Here is a 21,112-nt window from a genome sequence, read left to right as displayed (position 1 = left end):
AAGATCACAGGGTCTGGTATCTTATCCTGCCAGGTGATCTGCAGAATGTGTGTGTGTGTGTGTGTGTGTGTGTGTGTGTGTGTGTGTGTGTGTGTGTGTGAATATATACATACATACATAATACACGTGTAAATATTTGAGAAGGGGATTTGGACTTCTGGACCACAAGAGATCCCTGACTAGAGGTGAAGCACATCTAACAAATGGGGAGTAAGACTTTATTTTGGGGATATCTTGAAAATCTAATCAAAAGTTTTGACCACAAAAAGGTAGAGACCTATTTCTATATATTCTTTAAGCTAGATACTATAGAGAGTAGCTATAATGAAGAAAGACAAATCCAAGAAAGGAACTAGCAATAAAATCCGTGAGCTGATATGTTTATACACATATGTCCCAAGTTTAGAGAATAAATAAGAGGAATTTGAGGGGCCTAATGTAAGGAGATAAATACGACTTCATAATTATCACTACAATTTAGTGGGGATGAAACTCATGATTAGACTACGGCTCTAAATGGGCACAGTGTACCTTATTTAAAAACTTTTGTGTAGGTATGTTTGTGTGTGTGAATACACATACATATATCAATGCATATCTATCTATCTATCTGTCAATCCTATCTATTCATCTATACATCCTATTTATGTACTACCTATCAATGCATCTATTCATCTGTCCTTTCTCTCTCTCTCTCCCCCTCTCTCTCTCCCTTCCTTCCTTCCTTCCTTTCTCTATTTCTCTATCTACCTGTCGATCCATTTCTCTATCTATCTGTCCATCCATTTATCTATCTTTCAATCCTGTCTATTTACTCATCTATACATCCTATCTATGTACTACCTATCCATACATCTATTTATGTCTATTCTATCTATCTACCTGTCCATCCATTTATCTATCTATCCATCCATCCATCCATCCATCCATCCCCTGGAACTTCCCTAGCACCATGGAAACAAGGAAAGCAACCATAGTATTATATGTCAATATAGTATATCAAGTGAGGAAATCCACGAATTAGGAGAGGAAAGCATGGTAGAGAATATTTGATTGAAAGGCAATGGAAGGAGAAACATATTTGGGTTTTTGTTTGGTTTCTTTTTTGGTTTCTGTTTTTTTTCTTGGTAATTGAAAAAAGAAGAAATAGATGAGGAGGCTGGAAAACATAACAAGCCTGGAACAAAGGCAGGATAGAGCAGTGATGGGGGACTTCAATTATCTATATTATCATCTTAACAATACTAATGGATCCTATTTATGTAGTGTCTTCTGTGTGCCAAGCACTACAAAAAGCACTTCACAATATAATCTCATCCGATCCTCACAACAACCCTGAACTATTATTATTACCATTTGACAGACAAGGAACCTGAAGCAAATGAGAGTTAAGTTACTTGCACAGGGTTACAGAATTAGTAAATGTCTGAGGCCACATTTGAATTCAGGTCTTTCTGATTTCTAGAAATTCTCACCAAATTTATGGCCAAGTTGTGTTTCTCTTTAAGGCTTTTCTTGTAGGTGCTTTTTTGTTATTTTTCTTTTCTTGGTTTGCATTCTGGGCATCCTGGCACCTTAATTGCTCTTTATCTTTTTTTGTTTACTCATTTTCTAGCCTTACTCCTAATACTGAGACTTCCTGTCTGTTAAGCTAGAGTACACACTTATGGCAAGACTGCCATGACCTTGTTTGCTCTTGGCCTGACTCATCTGGAATCCTGATGTTATGTTCTCTAAGCACTGAGTTCCATGCTCTTTAGGGGTTCCAAGGCCATCTTAGGTCAGATGACTGCAAGTTTTCAGGAGGCTTTCTTTTATATGGATTGGTTGAGGGCCTGATCTGGATCACTATCTTTTTGGACATTTATTTGCGTTTCAGTGTCACAAACAAAGACTTGCCTCTCAACATAGAGCTTCAGTAGACAGTTACTGGCCTGGATATCCATTAATTAGCTGGAAGGCTGATTATTCCTGTTCTCAGCCCCAAGACTAAGTCATTAATCCTGCAGCACTATGACCCTGTTGAGAGGCCACTGGCTTAGTCTGAATTTGCAATCTATCCCTCCACCATAGTTTCTGCCTTTGGACTGAACTTATGCTCTTGGTTGGGAAGATGACTCACTATGATTTTATCTTAGATTCCACAATCTCTACTCAGTCTGATGCTCATTTAGATTTTTAGATCTTTAATTGCTGTAGCTTTGAGGGAACTTGGCTGCTAGGTGCCCCAGTAGAGTGCCTGGTCTGGAGTCAAGAAGACAGTTCAAATACAACCTCAGACACTGATTAGCTGTGTGACTTTGAACAAGTCACTTCACTCTGTCTGCCTCATCCATAAAATGAGCTGGGAAAAAATGACCAACCACTCCAGCATCTTTACCAAGAAAACCCTAAATGGACTCACAGAGTTGGACATTACTGAACAACAAAAAAAAAAAAATGGGAGAGCTGGAGTGTATATTGTTTTTGCTGAACAATCACACTTTAATTATCTAGACATAAATTGGAGTGCTCTGTGTGTATGTGTAGCTCTGTCCCTCTGTCTCTCTATCTCTCTCTTTCTCTCTGTGTATCTCTGTCTCTATTTCTGCTCTCTCTCTGTATCTCTGCCTCTTTCTCTGTCTCTCTTTGACTGTGTCTGTTTCTTTATTTTTGTCGCTGTCTCTGTCTCTGTCTCTCTGTTTCTTGGTCTGTCTGTCTCTGTTGCAGTCTCTCCCCCCTCCCTCTCTCTCTGTCTCTGTCTCTTCTCTCTCTGTGTCTCTCTGTCTATCTCTGTCTCTGTCCATCTCTGTCTCCATCTGCCTTTCTCTGTTCCTCTTTCTCTCTCTCTCTTTTCTCTTTCTCTCTTCTCTGTCTCCTTCTCTTTCCTTCCTCCTTCCCCAAAACAGAACAGAACAGTTAATAATTTAAGGACTTGACTTACTGATAATTTCATTCTTCAAAAAGTGAAGGAAACTTTATTCTGGATTTCTTGATTTAATTTGACTGATACATGATTTTATTCAGGAGAAAGAAACTTATTGTTGGATGGTAATTACGGGAACTCTGGAGTAAGGAAAGGGGAAGTAACTACTCCCTCCTGAGTTTGCAAAGAGGAAAAGAAATCCAGGTATACTCTGATGTGCATCCTATTTTATAGAAATGCAGATTTCAAAGAGTTTAGAAAAAGGAAAAGTACGATCTTATAGAATAAAATTCTATCAACAGGGCAAGTCATCCCAAGAGAAATATGAGTTGTTTAAGAATGGAATTCTGAAGATAAAGGAAAACATTTCCTTTGAGGAAGAGGGAAACATGATACCTGAAGAGACTAATAGGGATGCACTGGAATCTCACCAACCAGATTAGATTAAAAAAAATCTAAAGAGGATGGAAGGAAGATTAGGTACCAGAAGACAAATATAAATGTTGTATGATTGAGTAAAAATGGCATCAGAAATGCTAAAACTCAGATTGAGTTGAGGCTGGAATGGAAAGATAAAGGCAATAAAATGAAACTTTCTTAGCTTTTTACCAAAAAGGATGACCTTTGCCCTGGGAATAATATAGCAAAAAATGGCAGAAAGGGAGTTGATATAGAGAAACTAAGAGAATTTTTAGCTGCCTACATGTACTGACCCAGATGTACTATGCTAGGAGCAGCTAGGTGATTCAGTGAATGGAGTACCTATTCTAGAATCAGGAAGATCTGAGTTCAAATCTAGCCTCAGACAGTTACTAGCTGGATGACTCTGGGTTTGTAACTTAAAAAAAAATGACTACCAAAAAACCCCTTTGCCTGCCTCAGTTTCTTCACCTGTAAAAAGAGGATGGAATTAATAACAGCACAGCTGTTGTGAGAATTAAATGAAATAATAATTGTAAGGCACGTAGTACAATGTCTGGCATATAAACATTAGTTATTACAGATACATCTCGTTTTGTTGTACTACACAAACACTGCATGTTTTACAATTTGAAGGATTGTAGAAATCCTGTATTCCATCATGCTGTTTTCCCAGCAGCGTGTGCTCACATCATGTCTCTGTGTCACATTTTGGTAATTCTAGCATTATTTTAAACTTTTTCATGATTATTATATCTGTTCTGGTGATCTGTGATCAGTGACTTTGATATTAATCAATAGTAATTGTTTTGGGGCTCCCTGAACTGTGCTTATATAATATGGGCAAACTTAATCGATAAATGTGCTATGTGTTCTGAGTGCTCCACCGTCCTGCTATTTTTGTCTCTCCCTCACTCAGGCCTCCTTATTCATTGAGACATAACAACATTGAAATGAGACCAATTAATTACCTTACAATGGTTTCTGAGTGTTCAAGTGAAAGGAAGAGTCAACCGATGGGGCAAACTTCATGTTGTCTTATTTTAAGAAATTGCCACAACCTTCAACACAACCTTCAGCTATCAGCATCCTGTTCAGTCAGCAGCCATCAATAAGGCAAGACCCTCCAGCAGCAAAATGATTACAAGTCACTGAAGGCTCGGATGATATTTAATTTTTTTTTTTTTAGCAATAGAGTACTGTTAAATGAAGGTATATACATTTTTAAGACATAACACTATTGCACATTAATAGACTCCAGTATAGTATAAACCTAAGTTTAAAAATTTTAATTTAATGTTTTAAAGTTATTCATGGATATTCTTTATATATGTATGTATGTATATGTACATATTTCCACGTGAGTCATGTTGGGAGAGAAAAATCAGAACAAAAGGAAAAAAAACTATGAGAAAAAACAGAAAGGAAAAAAAAGTAAAAATAGTATGCTTGATCTGTATTCAGTCTTCATAGTTCTCTTTTGGGTTGTAGATAGCATTTCCCATCCAAATAAACATAACTTTTATATGCACTGGGAAACCAAAAACTTCCTGTGATTCACTATATGGCAATAGTCATTTTATTGCAGTGGTCTGGAACTGAACCTGCAATATCTCTAAAATTTGACTATTTTATTATTACTATATCCTTGGGTCCTGAAAGAACTAGCAAACATAGTTCCTGAGCCACTGCCAATGATATTTTTAAAACTGTAAGATGGGAGAGATATCACAAAATTGGACAAGCACAAATGTATAAATCAACTCCACGAGAACAAGATAGCACAAGTGTAGTTAGACAGCAGTGGTGGGGGGGGGGAAATATATGGGGGTCTTAGACTGCAAGCTCCATATGCATCAGTAGTATAATGTGGCAGCCAAAAAAGCTAAGGAAATCTGGGTTACATTAAGAGAGAAAGAACTTCCAGGGATGTGATTATCTCACTATGTTATTCCCTCATCAGACCTTATCTGGACTTCTTTATTCAAGTCTGTAAGCCATGGCTTAATAAGGACATTGACAAACTGGCAAATGTGTCTGGAGTGGGGCAGTCAGGATGTCAAGGAGCCTTGATTCCATGGCAGGTGAGGATTGATTGAAGAAAGTGGAGAAGAAAAGACATGAGAGCTATCTCCAAGTATCTGAGGGGCTGGCGAATGGAAAAAAATTGGTTTTGCTCTTTATGACCCCAAAAGGAAGAATCAGGAGCACTGGGTAAAAGTTGTATTTATGCTTAATATCACAGAAAAATTCTTAACAGTGAAAGCTGCTCCCATATTAAAAAAACCTAACAAGTAAGCAAGCAAAAGCTAGACAGCTTTGAAAACAATATGTAGGATTTATTATATAGGTTTTCTGAAAATGGAAATTTATTGTTTTATATTGAATCCTTTCCCATGGTCTGCTGTGTTGGGATTTTTTTTTCTCATTTTGTATTTAAGTTTAAAATTATATATGTGTGAATTCAATGTCAGGTATTTTATGCCAGAGGGATCCTTTCCTTTCATATCTAGGTTGGACTAAATAGATGCTGAGGTCAGCTTACAACTCTCAAATTTGTGATTTATATCTATAGCTATAGCTATATAGAGAGAGAAAGAGAGATATGATATTATATATTATATGTATGTACATATATATTATATATTATTATTTTTGGTCAGGCCATTGGGGTTAAGTGACTTGCCCAGCCCCACAGCTAAGCAGTGTTAAGTGTCTAAGGTCATATCTGAAATCACGTTACCTTGACTTCAGGGCTAATGCTCTATCTACTGTACCATCTAACTGTCCCTAATTCTGTGATTCCTTTAAAGTAGAAGTTTTTCTGAGCCAGCATGTAGGATTTGGCTTCCTCTCTCTTCTTCTGGGCCCCATGATGACTCCCACCAAAGCCCCTAGTCCTCCAAGAGGATCAAGCTATAGGGGAATCAGATCCTTTCCTGACTCTGGGTCGTCTGTGGCTTTGTCACCCATCAGGGGAGAGGGATGGAGGTCAGAGAATCACAGAATTTGAGAAGTAGAAGGGACTTTAGTAGCCAACTGGTTCCTCCTGCATAAAAGGATTTCTCTCTATAGCTTATTTGACAAGTGATTGTGTGCCTGGCCTTTGGTGGAGCCTTCTGAGCCCACATCGGTATGGTTAGCCACTGTCAGGCACACTGTGCCTTGACCCCAACATAGTAACATGATTTTGGTTCTCTTTGAGAATGAAAGACAATAATCTATATGTCAGCTATGGTTGGAAGTTCTCCAAGATGGAAGGAGTCTTTAAATGGAAACTGAAAACCACTAGTTCATCATGGAGGGACTTGCTTTTGTGTTCACTGAGGCACGTTTATCAGTGTCCTAGCACACAGGGACAGGGAGGAGCAAGAAGGTCAGCTACAGTAAGAAGAAGAAAAAGGCACTCTAGTGTTTGCTTCTTCTCCCATTTCTCCTGTTCTCTCCTGCTCTTCCCCCATTTCTCCTACTGTCTCCTGTTCTTCCCCCATTTCTCTTACTCTCTCCTGCTGACAGTACCTCACAAATATGGGCACTTGATAATTTTTTGTTGATTGAATTATTTCGAAATAGCAAAATAAAAATCTATATTTCAGAGCTTAGAAAGGAAGAAAGACTGGCAGACAGGAAAAGAGAGGAAAGAAGTAGAGAGAAATAAAGAAACAGCCAAGAGATAACATGAGAAAGTGGGGAAGAGAGAAAGAAAGGGGAAGGAAAGAAGGGGGGGTAAGGGAGGGAAGAGAGGGGGAGAAAGAAAGAGGGGAGAGACAGACAGAGACACACACAGAGAGACAGACAGAGCAATAACTGAAGAGAAAACATTAGAAGAGGCTAGAGGAGATAGAAAGACAAGGAGAAAAGGAAGGAAGGAAGGAAGGAAGAAGAGAGGGAAGGAGAGAGGGAAGGAGAGAGGGAAGGAGGGAAGAAGAAAGGAAAGAAGGGAGAGAGGAAGGAAGGAAGGAGAAGGAAAGAAAGAGGAATATAGGAAGACTAGGAGGGATTGTGGGGAGAAGGAAGAGGGAAAGAAGGAAAGATAAAAGACAAAGAAGGAAAAGGAGGTCAGCTGCTTCTTCAGCAAACCCTCCTAAACACCCTTTAGCTATCTCACAGAATTGCAGGATTTTGGAAATGGGAAGTTGGACCTTAGAGGCCATGTGGTCCAACCCCCACGTGAACAAGTTTCCTTCCTCACCCCTGCTTCAACCTATATAGTCACTCTTTCAATTCTATCATGGCTCCTAGTCCTGCCATTTGGGGCCAAGTAGATCAAGACTAATCCCTCTTTCTTAAGACTCAAATAAAGTTATCTTATCTTATCTGAGTCTTCTCTTTTCCAGACTAAATATCTTAAGTTCCTTCCATTACTTATCCTGTGACACAAAATCAGGGTCTCTATTCTCATTGCCTTCCTCTGGACACTCAGTTTTTCAATGTCTTTACTAAAATGTCAAACCAACAACAACAAGCATTTATTTAGTACCTGCTGTGTTCCAGGCCCTGAACTAAGCAATGGAGAGAGAGAGGAAAAACAAGCCCTTTCCTAAAGGAATTCATTCTAAGGGAGAAGGCAATAGGCAAAATGTGATGCCCGAGATTAAAGAATAACTCCAGATGTGGGAGTGCTGTGTGAACAACTAAACTCATATGGGGAGGCTGACTGGCATCCAATCTTGGATACATTTTCTTATTGATTCCAATATCTCAGGTCAGTGCGATCCAGGGGAATTGGGGGTTTTGATATGAAAACCTAGAGAGTGGAAGTGAACCTTAACATTTCTCCTCTACCTTCCCCTTCCTCGGGAATTAGGGAAGTGGATCAGAGAGGGTTGGGAGGAAATCACTCACCTCTCTCTGCTCACTGCAAATCTTGCAAAGCCAGATGGAATGTGGGCGATTGTTGGAGGTCTCCACTCCACACTTAGTGCAGACATTCTGGGGGCAAAGCCAGACAGAACCCGGGTTAGGTTTGTAAAAGTCAGGGATTGGAGAATGGGGCTGGTGGGGATGGGGTGGGGAGGAGGAGAAAGCAAAAAGGAATGCATGTGTCATCTCTGTGCCATTTAAGTCCTGATGGAAGCAAAGTGCTGGTGAGAAGAGCACTTCTATTTGAGACGGAGGCTCTGGATTTGAATCCCAGCTCTATTTATTACTTGTGTGATCTGGGACAAATTATTTAAACTCTGAGTCTCAGTCAGATTATCTATAAAATGTAGGGTTAGAATAGCTGTCCGTGGCCAGGACAATCTCATGCTCCTATGAAAGACACTTCAGAGGGACAGAATGGACAGTGGAATCATCACAGGACTCTGTCCTGGAGAGCCCTATTGCTTTTCTTTGAGTCAACCAGACACAGGAGCTCAGCGGAGAAGGAAGAGGAAGGAGTTACCTTCTTGCAGTCCTCACACACTACACAGGAGGAGCCCAGAATTCCCAGCTGTTCCCCACACAGGATGCAGCGGTTTACCCCATCTCCAGCCACGTTCTTACGCATGTTCTCCAAGCGATCCACCAGGCGCCTGAAATGGGAGAGAGTGTTCACAGGGACCAAAAATTATGTACCTCAAGTGAGGTCCTAACTAGAATGGGCAATGAGAGTTTTGCCTCAAGGACACAACATGGTGGGGGATTGGGAGACATAGACAATTAGTTCCCCATGGTGGTACTCTAGCCTGCTATCCCTGCATCTGGAGGTCTTGAGCTGATTCTATGCTGTGTATAACTGTCCTTGGTATCCCTACATTTCCATCCCTTTCCTAGGGTCCATGTTTCATCTCTTTTCAGGGAGCCAGTGCTTCCACAGGATCTGGGACTGGATTTTCTGGGGGAACAGGCTACCCATTATCTTACCAAAATACACTCAAATCAGCCTCAGCATTTTAAAATTAATTTACCCTGGCCCTAGGCCCAACACATGAACACAAACACATTTACCCTATTTGGGGTTTTTTTAATGCTTGCTTTTATTAATTTGTTTTCTCTACTTGTACAAATCACAATCCTCCAGAAAGTTTGCAGGCAGCCTTTGAAAGTTGCCATGGCTCAAAATACATGACCTTGGAGTTAACCCAATAGTCAGCCTTTCTGAATCTAGAAAGATTGATTTTGGGGCAGTATAAAGTCTGTTCACATATGCCTCTATTTGATGCTTTTTGAGATTGGAATAGCTTTTGAGAACACATGCTACAAGGAGGGATCAGAAAAGGACCTTAATTGAGGTCATAATTTCAGCCACTGGTAAACTACGTTAAAATAAAATTGTCCATTTTCTGTTTAATGTTATCCCTATGCTGGCAACTTGCAAGTCTACATACTTTTTAAATGAGATTGTGGGGTAATAGATATGGATCTATAATGACTCTCAGAGGTCACTTTGTCCAAATCCTTCATTGTACTGATGAGGAAACTGAGGCCCATGGAGATTTGACAGTTTGCCTCAGATTCTATAAATAGAAACAGGAAGAGCTGAGATTTGAATCCATATCATTCCACTATACTTTGCTGAGCTCCAGGTCCATGTCTCCACCATGATGAGCTTTTGGCTGTTCTAGCAGATTGTACTACTATCAATCCTACTTCTTATCTTTGATTTCTCCCTGTCTGCTAACTGCCCCACGACTGCCCACAAACATATCCATGACTCCTCCATCCTCAAAAGACCCTCTCTTGATGCATCCATCCATATTAGTTTATTGTCCCATATTATTCTCCTTTCTGTGACTAATCTCTATGATAAAATTATATACAATAATAAGTGTCCTTTAGCAAGATGATGCAGTGGGTAGAACACCAACTCTGAAGTCAGGAGGACCTGAGTTCAAATTCAGATACTTATTAGCTGTGAGACCTTGGAGAAGGCACTTAACTCCAATTGCCTCCAAAATAAAAATAAATTAATAAATGATCTTTCCTATTGTTTTTGGACACATAAAAAAACCCCAATAATAAATAAGTATTCTTTCTTGATTTCCTCTTAAATCTGTACAGCCTGGCTTCCAACCTTACCATTCAACTGAGAATGCTCTCTCCAAAATTACCAATGATCTCTTAATTACCAAATCTAATAGTCTTTCCTCAGACCTCAGACTTAATAGTATTTTATTTTCCCATATACATGCAAAGAGTTTTCAACATTCATCTTTATAAAACCTTGTTTTCCAAATTTTTCTCCCTCTCCTCCAAGACAGCAAGTAAATGTGAGCCTTCTTAACCTCTCTGTGATCTTTGATACTACATGTTGAATATCTTTTTTCTTGTATATTCATTCTGTTTGCTGGTTCTTCATTCATGGCATTTCCAATAACCATGGAAGTCCACCAGGAAAATGTATCTTTTTTCTTCTCCTTTTATACTTCTTTTTGTAGTTGTTTTTGTTTGGGGGATGATCAAGATTAAGTGACTTGCCCATGATTACACAGTTAAAAAGTATCTGAGATTTCTTTGAACTCAGATCCTCCTGACTCCAGGGCTGGTGCTGTACCCACAGTGTCACCTAGTTGTCTCTATCCTATCTCCTTATATTGGTCGTTTAGAGCCTTTGACAACATAGTACCAATTTATCTTTTCAGGTTTATTATACCCTATTTTCTTTCACACATTTTATATCACAACCAAACTGGCTTATTTACTTATTGCCTATACATGAAATTGTATCTTCCACCTCTATACCTTTACAGAGGCTGTTGCCCATGTACAGAATGCCTCATCTCTGCTTCTTAGGATCACTAGCTTCCTTCAAGGATCAGCTCACGTCATTTCCTTTTTTGCTTGTTTGTTTGTTTGTTTTGTGAGGCAATCAAGGTTAAGTAACTTGCCCAGAGTCATACAGCTAATAAATGTCAAGCATATGATGCCAGATTTGAACTCAGGGATTTGTCCCTGTACCATTGTACCACCTAGTTGCCTTTCATATTCCATTTCCTTCACAAGGTCTAATCTGACCTCAACCCTTTGGCAATTACTTATCTATTATATGCTGTGTCCCATACCACCAAAAAAAAAGTGACTTATTTTTGTCTTTGTATCTCTAGCACATGGTATATGGTAGATACATTATAAGTGTTTGCTGAATGAAGGAATGAAGGAATATTCCTGTAAGGTAGTCGGGGAAACCATAATCAATCAATCAATCAGCAAGAATTTTTTAAGTGTCTATTATATACCAAACACTGAGCTAAGGGCTGGGGAATAAATACAAAATGGTCCCATTTTACAGATTAACACATTGATACTTATAGAGATGATGGGGTTTTTTGAGATACTGAACTTCCCCCTCCCCATCCTAGTCAGACTCCAAACAGACATCTATTGAGGGGTATTTCCAATTAAGGAATTAGTAATGGATGTGAAAGTAGTAACAATCCATATTTAACAATATAAAATAAAAATTGAAGGAGAGTCTCCCTCACTGCCAACATGCCCATTCCTTCTCCCAGCCATCCCCGGAACCCATCCCCACCCCTGAAATCAGTGTAACATCAAATGTTGAAAATAGGACAAATTCAGAAACCGAGTTTTTTTTTCTTTCTTCTGCCTGTCAGAAGAGACATGTGGCCGCTTGAGGCAATCTCTGAATCACAGGCCCATGGGCCTGTAGGATGGGCTGTGACCCAGATCTGACAAAATCATTTAAGACGGGGAGATCTAGCGAGCCCTCAGGAGAGCTGACAGCAGGCTTCCGTCCCTTCTCTTGGTCTCAGCCAACCACCCCCTGCCCCATGCTCCTGCCAGCTTCAGGCTTGAGAGATCTCCTTCCTCCTTTGTATCAGGTCCAGGGATTGCAAAGACCTGGACACTTCCTGCTACCCAAGAATGCTTATTTTCAGAATTGGGGCACGGATACTACACTTTCCTTTTGCCCCAGTGCTTTGAATACCAAGAACACTGGGATTCCTCTGCCTCCCTCTCTTCTCCTCCTCCCCACATATACCAGACAAAAGCTTAGGCTGAGGAAACCAGGAGGGGAATGGAGGAGTCATTCTCCCAACTGAGCCAGACTGGAGATACTAAGGGGGAGGAAGGGAGACAAGGGATCCTCTTTTTTTAATTCTTGTAATTTTTAAAGGTTTTTTTCTTTTCAAAACACATGCACAGATAGTTTTCAACATTCACCCTTGCAAAATCTTGTGTTCCAAAATTTTTCCACCCTTCCTTCCCCCACTCCCTCTCCTAGACGACAAGCAATTCAATATATATTAAATATGTTCTATTCTTCCATACATATTTCCACCATTATCATGCTGCACAAGAAAAATCAGATCAAAAAGGGAAAAAATGAGAAAAAACACAAAATGCAAGCAAACAACAAAAATGAAAATACTATGTTGTGATCCATATTCAGTTTTCTCTCTCTGGGGCTCTCTCCATCACCAGAACATTGGAACTTGTCTGAATCACCTCACTGTTGAAAAGAGCCATGTTCATCAGAATTGATCATCATATAATCTTGTTGTTGCTGTGTACAATGTTCTCTTGGTTCTACTCACTTCACTCAACATCAGTTCATGTAAGTCTCCCCAGATCTCTCTGAAATCATCCTGCTGAATATTTCTTATAGAAATGGAATACATATATAATATATATATATATATTTATATATATATATATATTCCATTACACTCATATACCATAATTTATTCATCCGTTCTCCAACTGATGGGCATCCACTCAATTTCCGGTTTGCAACATACCCTTTTAAGGAAAAATCTTTACTTTGTGTGGGTGTTGACTGACACAATGAACTCAACACAAGCACAATGGCATTTCAATGTCCCAAAAGAATCAAGGAATTTTTCAGAAAACTCAAGTTTAGCTCTTCTCCCCAAAAGGAAAGCTTGAAAAATCAAATGAGAGAAATAGAAGTCTTTCTAAAAATGTCCACAGGACCATAGATTTAGAGACGGAAGGCGAGTTAGGTCACTGATTTTAAATCCCTCACTTTTTACAAAAGAAAGATGAAGCCCAGTGTAGTTGTAACTATTTCCTTACTCCAAGTCCACTACCTTAGCACCCCTCACCATACTGCCTCTCTAATATACTTTACACATTGCTCAGTCTTCTTACACCCTGGATATGGAATATAACTTACCTCTATTGATGTAATACACAAGACATTTATTGAGTGCCTTTTGAATACAAAACCTTGTGCTGTATACTAAGGGAGATACAGAATTTAGGAAAGGTGGGATGATGGCTTCTCATGGAACCTGAAATCAGATAGGGGATTGGATGTAATTTAATTCAGTTCAATGAGGCTTAGTTGTTAAGTACCTACTCTGTGCTAGGCTGAGGATAAAAATACAACATAAAAGAGTCTCTACCCTCAAGAAGCTTACAATGTACTTGGGGGTGAAATAAACAGGTACACAATTAGATCAATACAAAATGCACTCAACTTAAACAGAGTAATCATTCATGGAGGGCTAATAACTGAAATCTTAAAAAACATCTTAAAGGAGATAGCCCCAGAACTTAGCCCTAAGTGGACCTAGGGATTCTGAGAGGTAAGAGAATTCTAGGTATCTAGGAGAGCCTGGGCAAAGGTTTGGGCGTAGGGGAAGGATAAATGCACAAAGCTATCTTCTACAAAATTACACAATAATTAGGTACATGATAAGTGTTGTAGAGAGAAATAGAACAAGGAGTCATAAAGGTCAACCTTAGGAGACTAGAAGCACTTGCATGTTAGTGGTATGATTTAAATCTAGGTCCTCCTGAATCAAAAGTCAATTTGCTATCCTCTCTAGGAGGTGAGAATCATGAGACAATTTGTGAAAATGACTCAGGATTATCCTTACCCAATTTGTCCTTTGCTATTTTGCACTTAGTACAGTGCCTGGCACACAGAAGAAACATAAATGCTTGCTGTTCCTTCTCTGATTGGTCCTTAAATTCTGGGATTTTAAGAGTTTTGGTGACAATGAGACTTCCAAATACAAACCTAATCCCAGCTCTGAAGTTAGTCATCTCTACAGTGTCACTCTTAGCCCTAACTAACTTGGATCCCTTGTCACTATCCCATTCAGTATGTATGGGGGGATAGGGGGAGGTTTGAGTCTACATTTTGGAACAAGTGAGGTCAGATGTGATTTTTAAAAAGTTCCGGTATTGGAGGCTCAGAGTTTTCTATCTTGAAAAAATAGCATTAAAGCATCTTTAACTATGTTATACTATTTGCTACGAGAGGCCAGAGGAGAACAATTAGCATAGTGATAAAGTGACTGGAGCACTTTGCTTTCATGAAACCCTTAGGAGGAGTAAATGTCACAGTGGCAGCATTTGTACAAGTGTATTTGAATTTCAGTCTCACACGAGAGAAATGGACTCAGTCAACACTTGAATTTGCTAAGTGCCCTAACCAAGGAATTCAGTTTTGAAAAAGGAACAGTTATCTATTTAAAAATCTGACCTATTTTGTGAATTTCCCAGTACAGAAGAAGTTTGAACTTTGATTTAGAGCCCAAGGGAGATGCTACCCCATAGTCAATTATCTAAACAGAGAGAGAGAGAGAGAGAGAGAGAGAGAGAGAGAGAGAGAGAGAGAAAGGATTGTTCCATTCTTTGTATTTGTTGTAGTTGTTTAGTCATTTTAGTCCCATCTGATTCTCCATAACCATATTTAGCATTTTCTTGGCAAGGAAACTAAAGTGATTAGGCATTTACTTCTCTGGTTCATTTTACAGATGAGGAAACTGAGGCAAACAGGATTAAGTAACTTGTCTAGAGTCACATAGCTAGGAAGTACCTGAGGCTGGATTTGAACTCGGGAAGTTGTCTTCCCAATTCCGGACCTGGAGCTATATCCCCTGCAGTGCCACCTAGCCACCTTATCTGTATTTTTAGTGCCTGGCAAAGAGTTGATGCTTAATAAATGCCCATTAATTAACTGAATCCTCTGCAGGCTTATCACATGAATGGAGATTTGGAAGCATTCTGCTTGGCCCCAGAAGACAGACCTGGACCCAGAGAGAGATGTAATGAAAAGAATCCTGGATTTGCAATCGGATAATCAGCAGCTTCTGCCACTGAGGGGCTCCATGTAACAGGAGCGGTGAGGTTAGCAGTTCCAACCCCCTTGCTCTATAAACAAGGAAACAGACCCAGGTAAGTTAAGCAATTGCCTAAGATAGCATTTGGCTTTTGTTGTTATTTTTGTTGCACATTTTTATAATTTAAAGCAGGGAACGTGCAGCCTTAGATGCTGTATTTCCTCGCCCAGTTAAGATTTAATGAACCTGCATCTCCTTCTGGCTTCCCCTTCACATCTATTCTCTCTACAATGTCTTGGTCCTCTTTTTGTCTTTGAAACATCCTTGTAATTCAGGTCTTTGTTTGCTGCCTGGCTTTCCAAGGAAAGCATTTGTGGGGTTTCTAACATCTGTCGGAAAGCCTTGGCGGAGCTCGGCTTCTCTCCCTTGGCAGCTGTCTGCCTGAAGTACATAGTCGTCCCTTAACAACATGTGTCTGATCACCCAACTGGGATCTGGTTTGATCTGAGCTCTTTAGAACTGCCTCAGATTTTCCTTCAGAAGCCCTGTCACCATAGAATTTAATAATTCCGCCCTAGTTTAGCAAACCAAGAATATACAGAATTAGTATGGGAAAAAACTGGAGTTTTGTTGATTTAGAACACACTGAGACAATTATGTCAAATCAGGCAGGGTCTTTCTGACTCCGAGCCCAGCATTATTATCTGTTGCAGTGGTTGCCTTATTTCCTCATCTGTAAAAGGAAGGGGTTGAACTAATGTTATTTTTAAGGTCCCTTCCACCTCTGTGTCCAATCTATCTTCAATATGAATGCCAAAATGATTTTTCTAAAATATAGATATGACCAAATCATCCCTCTTACTCAATATATTATAGAGGTTCCCTATAACCTCTAAGTTAAAATATAAACTTGTCTGTCATTTAAAGTTCTTCACAACCTGGACCCTTCCTACCTTTCTAGTCTTTGCACACAAATCCTCTTTTTTACACACTCTGGTACAGCCATACTGGCCTATTTGCTTATTCTCACACAAGATATTCCATTTTCCATGACCATGAATTTGAATTGGTTGAATCCTCTGCCTAGGATGCACTTCCTCCCTCACTTTTGCCTATTGTGATTTCTGGCTTTAAAACTTAAGTACCATCTTTTCCATTAAAGCCTTTCTGCTCTCCCTACACCCAACTGCTAATGGCCTCCCTCCTTCTCTGTCTTGTAGTCAAGTTGTATCTAGTCTTTATATGCTTTTATGTAACTATTGGCCAGGGGAATGGGATGTAAGGATGTAAGAAGAGGTTTACAGGCCTAAGGGCAGAGGATGTCTGCTGTGGGCAGGACTATTACTGATTCACCTTTGAGCTCTCTAATCCTGCCCACCACGTCTCCTGCAGATCCCTGAACCCCGCCAATCCCCAGCCAACAGATGCTTACCTGCCTCATGAAGAGTGCAGAAAATTCCCTCACCAGCCCTAAGTCATGTAACGTTTGAAATGGAAATCTTCTCATATGCTTTAATCTCAACCCAATCTTTTACTCACCAGCTGGTTCTTTCATTCAAGTTAAGTTATAAGCCAACCTAGAAGCCTGCTTCTTTTCAGTATTTAAATATATATATATATATATATATATATATATATAACAAGAAGATACAATTAAGACATGGATTGTCTTGGGGCCACCTCATTAGCTTCATCATAGGCAGCCAGTGTTGATACTTAAAACCTAGGTTTAAGATCATTATCTGAGTGTTCCTGCTTCTGGGCCACTTAATATCAATTAATTGAAATCAGAGGATTAGAGAAATATGGGATCTGAGGTCCAGATCTGGAAGGAACCTCAGGGCCCCTTTAGTCAAACTCCAGAGTCTGAGAAGAGGAAATAAAGGGTCAGGGTAATGAAGTAAAGGCCCAGCTTTTCAACCCCAATACTCTTCCTGTGTTTTGATGTGTCTGTTAGTCATGCAGCCTTATAAATTCCAAAGAATAGAAACTGAAGCAGCAATGGAGAGATTCATAGTGGCCACAATCAGGTATCAACACATTACGGAGAATGGGATCACAGATATTGGGTTAGAAGGAATCTTTGAAGCCATCTGTCTCATTCTATATTTGAGGAACTGCAAGTTCACAGAGGATAAAAAGTTGACCCCTACAAGGAGTGAGAGAATTAGGATCTGAACCTGGTTCCTCTAACTCCAAAGCCACTACGGATGCTATAAGGCAAAGAGAGTCAGGAACACTCATCTTCCTGAGTCCAAATCTGCCCTGAAACTCTTACTAGCTGTGTGATCTTGGGCAAGTCACTTCACACTGTTTGCCTCAGTTTCCTCATCTATAAAATGAGCCAGAGAAAGAAATGTAAATCAATCTAGTATCTTTGTCAAGAAAATCCCAATTGGGAGAGGCAACTAGTTGGTGTAGTGAATAGATCACCAGCCTTGAAGTCAGGAGGACCTGAGTTCAAATCTGATCTTAGACACTTAACACTTCCTGGCTGTGTGACCCTGAGCAAATCACTTAAGTCCAGTTGCCTCAGCCAAAAAAAAAAATCCCAATTGGGGTAACAAAAAGTCAGACACAATGAAAAAATGACTGAACAACAAAAACTGCCGACTCAAAAAATCTAATACCCTTCTCTCCCTCCCCTGCCTTGTATCATGTTACCTCATATATACATTTCCCTCAATAGAATGTGAGCTCCCTGAAGGCGGGAACTGTCTTTTGTCTTTTTTTTTGTTTTTATTTTATTTTTAATTTTTCTTTTAATAATATTTAATTTTTCCAAATATATGCAAAGATAGTTTTCAACATTCACCTTTGCAAAATCTTGTGTTCCAAATTTTTCTTCTCCCCTTCCCCCCCTCCAAGACAGCAAGCAATCTGATATAGGTTAAACATGTACAATTTTTCTAAACACATTTCCATATTCATCATGCTATGCAAGAATAATCAGATCAAAAGGGAAAAAACACGAGAAAGGAAAAAAAACAAGCAAACATACAATAACAAAAAAGTGGAAATCCAATCCTTTGATTCACAATCAATCTCCATAATTCTCTCTCTGGATGTGGATGGGCCTTTCATTCCAAGTCTATTGGAATTTAAACACTTAATACTGACCTGACTTATGCTGTAATTTTGACTTAATAAGAAGATTCCATTCCACTTTTTCCTTGAATAAATGCCCTTTCTTCCAAAGGAATTTAAAAGGAAATTTCAAATATTCAAAGCCCACTCAGAGTTTGTCTTATCAGCAGAATGAATAAAAAGTCTCCTATTCCCCAGGATTCTTACTATTTCTCCTTTCAGGTCAATAGCCTTTAGCTAACATATTCCTCTTGTAAAAGAAATGAACTTGATAATTATTTCTGAAGCAATACACTTTCTCTGGTGAAGGATCTGAGGCAGCTGGCACCCCACTAACAACAGCCTGATTTAATCATCTTCCATTTCTCTTGATCAGGCCTGGATTCTGGAATGTAAGTTATGAGATGGGAGGTTCTCGTGATCATGAATAGGTCATGCAAAGGAAGACTATACCTGACCTGGGCATAGGATTTATAGAATCACAGAACATCAGGACAGGGAGGGATTTCAGGACCTAGAATATTAGAGAAGAGAGGGATCTACGACCCAAGAATGTCAGAAGTTGGAGTAATTATAGGGAGATCATTCATCTATTATTTTCATTAAGAAAGAAGAAAATTAAAATCCAGAGGAAGTTGTTTAAATAGTCACAGCAAAACAATATCAATATCTACTATTAGAATTCAGATTTCTTGAATCCCAAACTGGAGTTTGAATCCTAGGTCACTCAAGCTACAGAAAGAAAAAGAAAAAGCTAGAAATTGAAACAGCTGGACTAAATGATCTTTAAAGGTTCTTTTAGCTCTCATATATGATTATATCCTCAATTAGAGCTATACAGAAAAACAGGATCATCTCCTTGAGCCTGGGGCTTGAGGCAGAGACCAAGGAAAGAATAAAGGAGAGTTCTTTGCATTAGGCATGAGGATTGCATGATGAAAATGTTAAGTTCACCCTGGCTAAGGTTGGTCAGCAAAAGGATAGGTAGCTGGAAGCTGGTGGTACAATAGACTGAGAGTAAGGACCAAAGTCAGGAGCGCCTGAATTCAATCCGGTACTTTAGCTGTATGACCCTCATGTCACTTCACCTCTGTCTGCCTCAGTTTCCTCAACTACAAAATGAGTCAAAATAGCAGCTACTCTCAAGGCTCTTGTGAGGGTCAAATAGGTAATAATTGTAAATCACTTAGCAGAGTGCCTGGTACATGGTAACTTAGCCACTATTATCTGGACATCAAGGACTATGCAGGAAAACTGAGAGTGGTTCTTCAAGAGGTAAGTTTACCTTGGTTCTGAACGGGATCACATTCCTCCAGCATTGTGCTTGGTTTGCATGTCAAATCCATGCAGCTCTCTTAAATGACAAGCTCAATTAATTGGACAGTCTGGATGCTGTGCACACAGAAGCCATCTATCTATATGTTTATACACTCAATTAGGTTAATGATTGGTAATCAGCCTTTGGCATGACAGCAACACATAAATTCATCAGGTTTGTTGGGCACTGAAGAGAGATGGCTAATTACCCATCTAGGGCAGAAGGGCGTCTTCTGTGCACCCACAATGCCCTGTCCTATCCCCTGCCCAGGATGACATTGTGGCTCTCTCAATGGGAGCTCTTCCTTTATCATAAGGAAGGAAAGAGAGAGATAAAGAGAAAGACAGAGACAGGCAGAGAGAGAGAGAAAGAGAGACAAAATGAAAGCTATAGAAACAGGGAGGGAGGGAGGGAGGGAGGGAGGGAGGGAGAGAGAGAGAGAGAGAGAGAGAGAGAGAGAGAGAGAGAGAGAGAGAGAGAGAGAGAGAGAGAGAGAGAGAGAGAGAGAGAGAGAGAGAGAGAGAGAGAAACAGAGACAACAGAGACACAGAAAAATAGGCAGATAGAAGACAGAGCTAGACCTGAAGCCAGGGAGACCTGTGTTCAACTCCCACCTCAGAAACTTACTGTGTGACTCTGGACAATTCAAATGAACTTCAGTTTTCTCATCTATATCATGATAATTGAAATAGTAACAATCGCCCAGCATCAGATGAGATAATATATATGAATTCCCTGGCAAATTTTAAAGAACTAGTGCCATGATGGTAGTGTGGTCTCTGCAGTTTGGTTTGGATTTCACATTTGTTTTTTCTGATATTGGAGAGGTATCTCATGGGGGGACAGCAGATATTGGGAAATGATGATATTTTTAAAAATGAAATACATCAATAATTTTTTTATATTCTCATACATGAAATAAAAACAGTTCTGAGGAGCATGTTATTTATGGCACAAAGGAGAACCCTGAGTCAAAAACCTTGCCTGATGAATCACTAAGGGAAATGTTTGGAATTCCTGGGCTTCCCCTTCAGACAGAACAATTGCACTGAGGCAGGTGAGTTTAAATTTGGATACTGATGCTGTGATGATTCATTCAAAGATTAAGTCCTCATTCTCTCTCTCTCTCTCTCTCTCTCTCTCTCTCTCTCTCTCTTTCTGTTTCTCTGTCTCCAACTCTCTGTCTTTCTGTCTCTGTGTCTCTCTCTGTCTCCCTCTTTGTGTCCTTCTATCTCTCTTGCTCCCTTTCTCACCTTTTCTTTGTTTCTGTCTGTCTCTATTTTTCTGTGTGTGTGTGTGTCTTTCTTTCTGTCTCTCTTTCTCTCTCCCCTCTCTGTCAGTATCTATCTCTCTATGTCTCTGTGTGTCTCTCTCTCTCTCACATCCATCTCTCTCTCT

At 39.6% G+C, this 21,112-nt stretch overlaps 1 protein-coding gene across 8 annotated transcripts in view; it reads right to left on the bottom strand.

Annotated features, from left to right (window-relative positions):
- Nucleotides 1-21,112, bottom strand: part of RPH3A (rabphilin 3A) — a 354,517-nt gene that overhangs the window by 69,309 nt on the left and 264,096 nt on the right. For all 8 annotated transcript variants that reach the window (XM_031948624.1, XM_031948625.1, XM_031948622.1 and 5 more), the window contains 2 exons: nt 8,712-8,841; nt 8,171-8,257 (listed from right to left, as the gene is read on the bottom strand). In XM_031948624.1, the coding sequence (XP_031804484.1) occupies nt 8,171-8,257; nt 8,712-8,841 (217 nt within the window). The remainder of the gene's footprint in view (nt 1-8,170; nt 8,258-8,711; nt 8,842-21,112) is intronic.

This window comes from Sarcophilus harrisii, chromosome 1, assembly GCF_902635505.1.
Source record: "Sarcophilus harrisii chromosome 1, mSarHar1.11, whole genome shotgun sequence".
In the NCBI taxonomy this organism is placed as follows: domain Eukaryota; kingdom Metazoa; phylum Chordata; class Mammalia; order Dasyuromorphia; family Dasyuridae; genus Sarcophilus; species Sarcophilus harrisii.
This window is presented reverse-complemented; position numbering and strand designations above follow the sequence as displayed.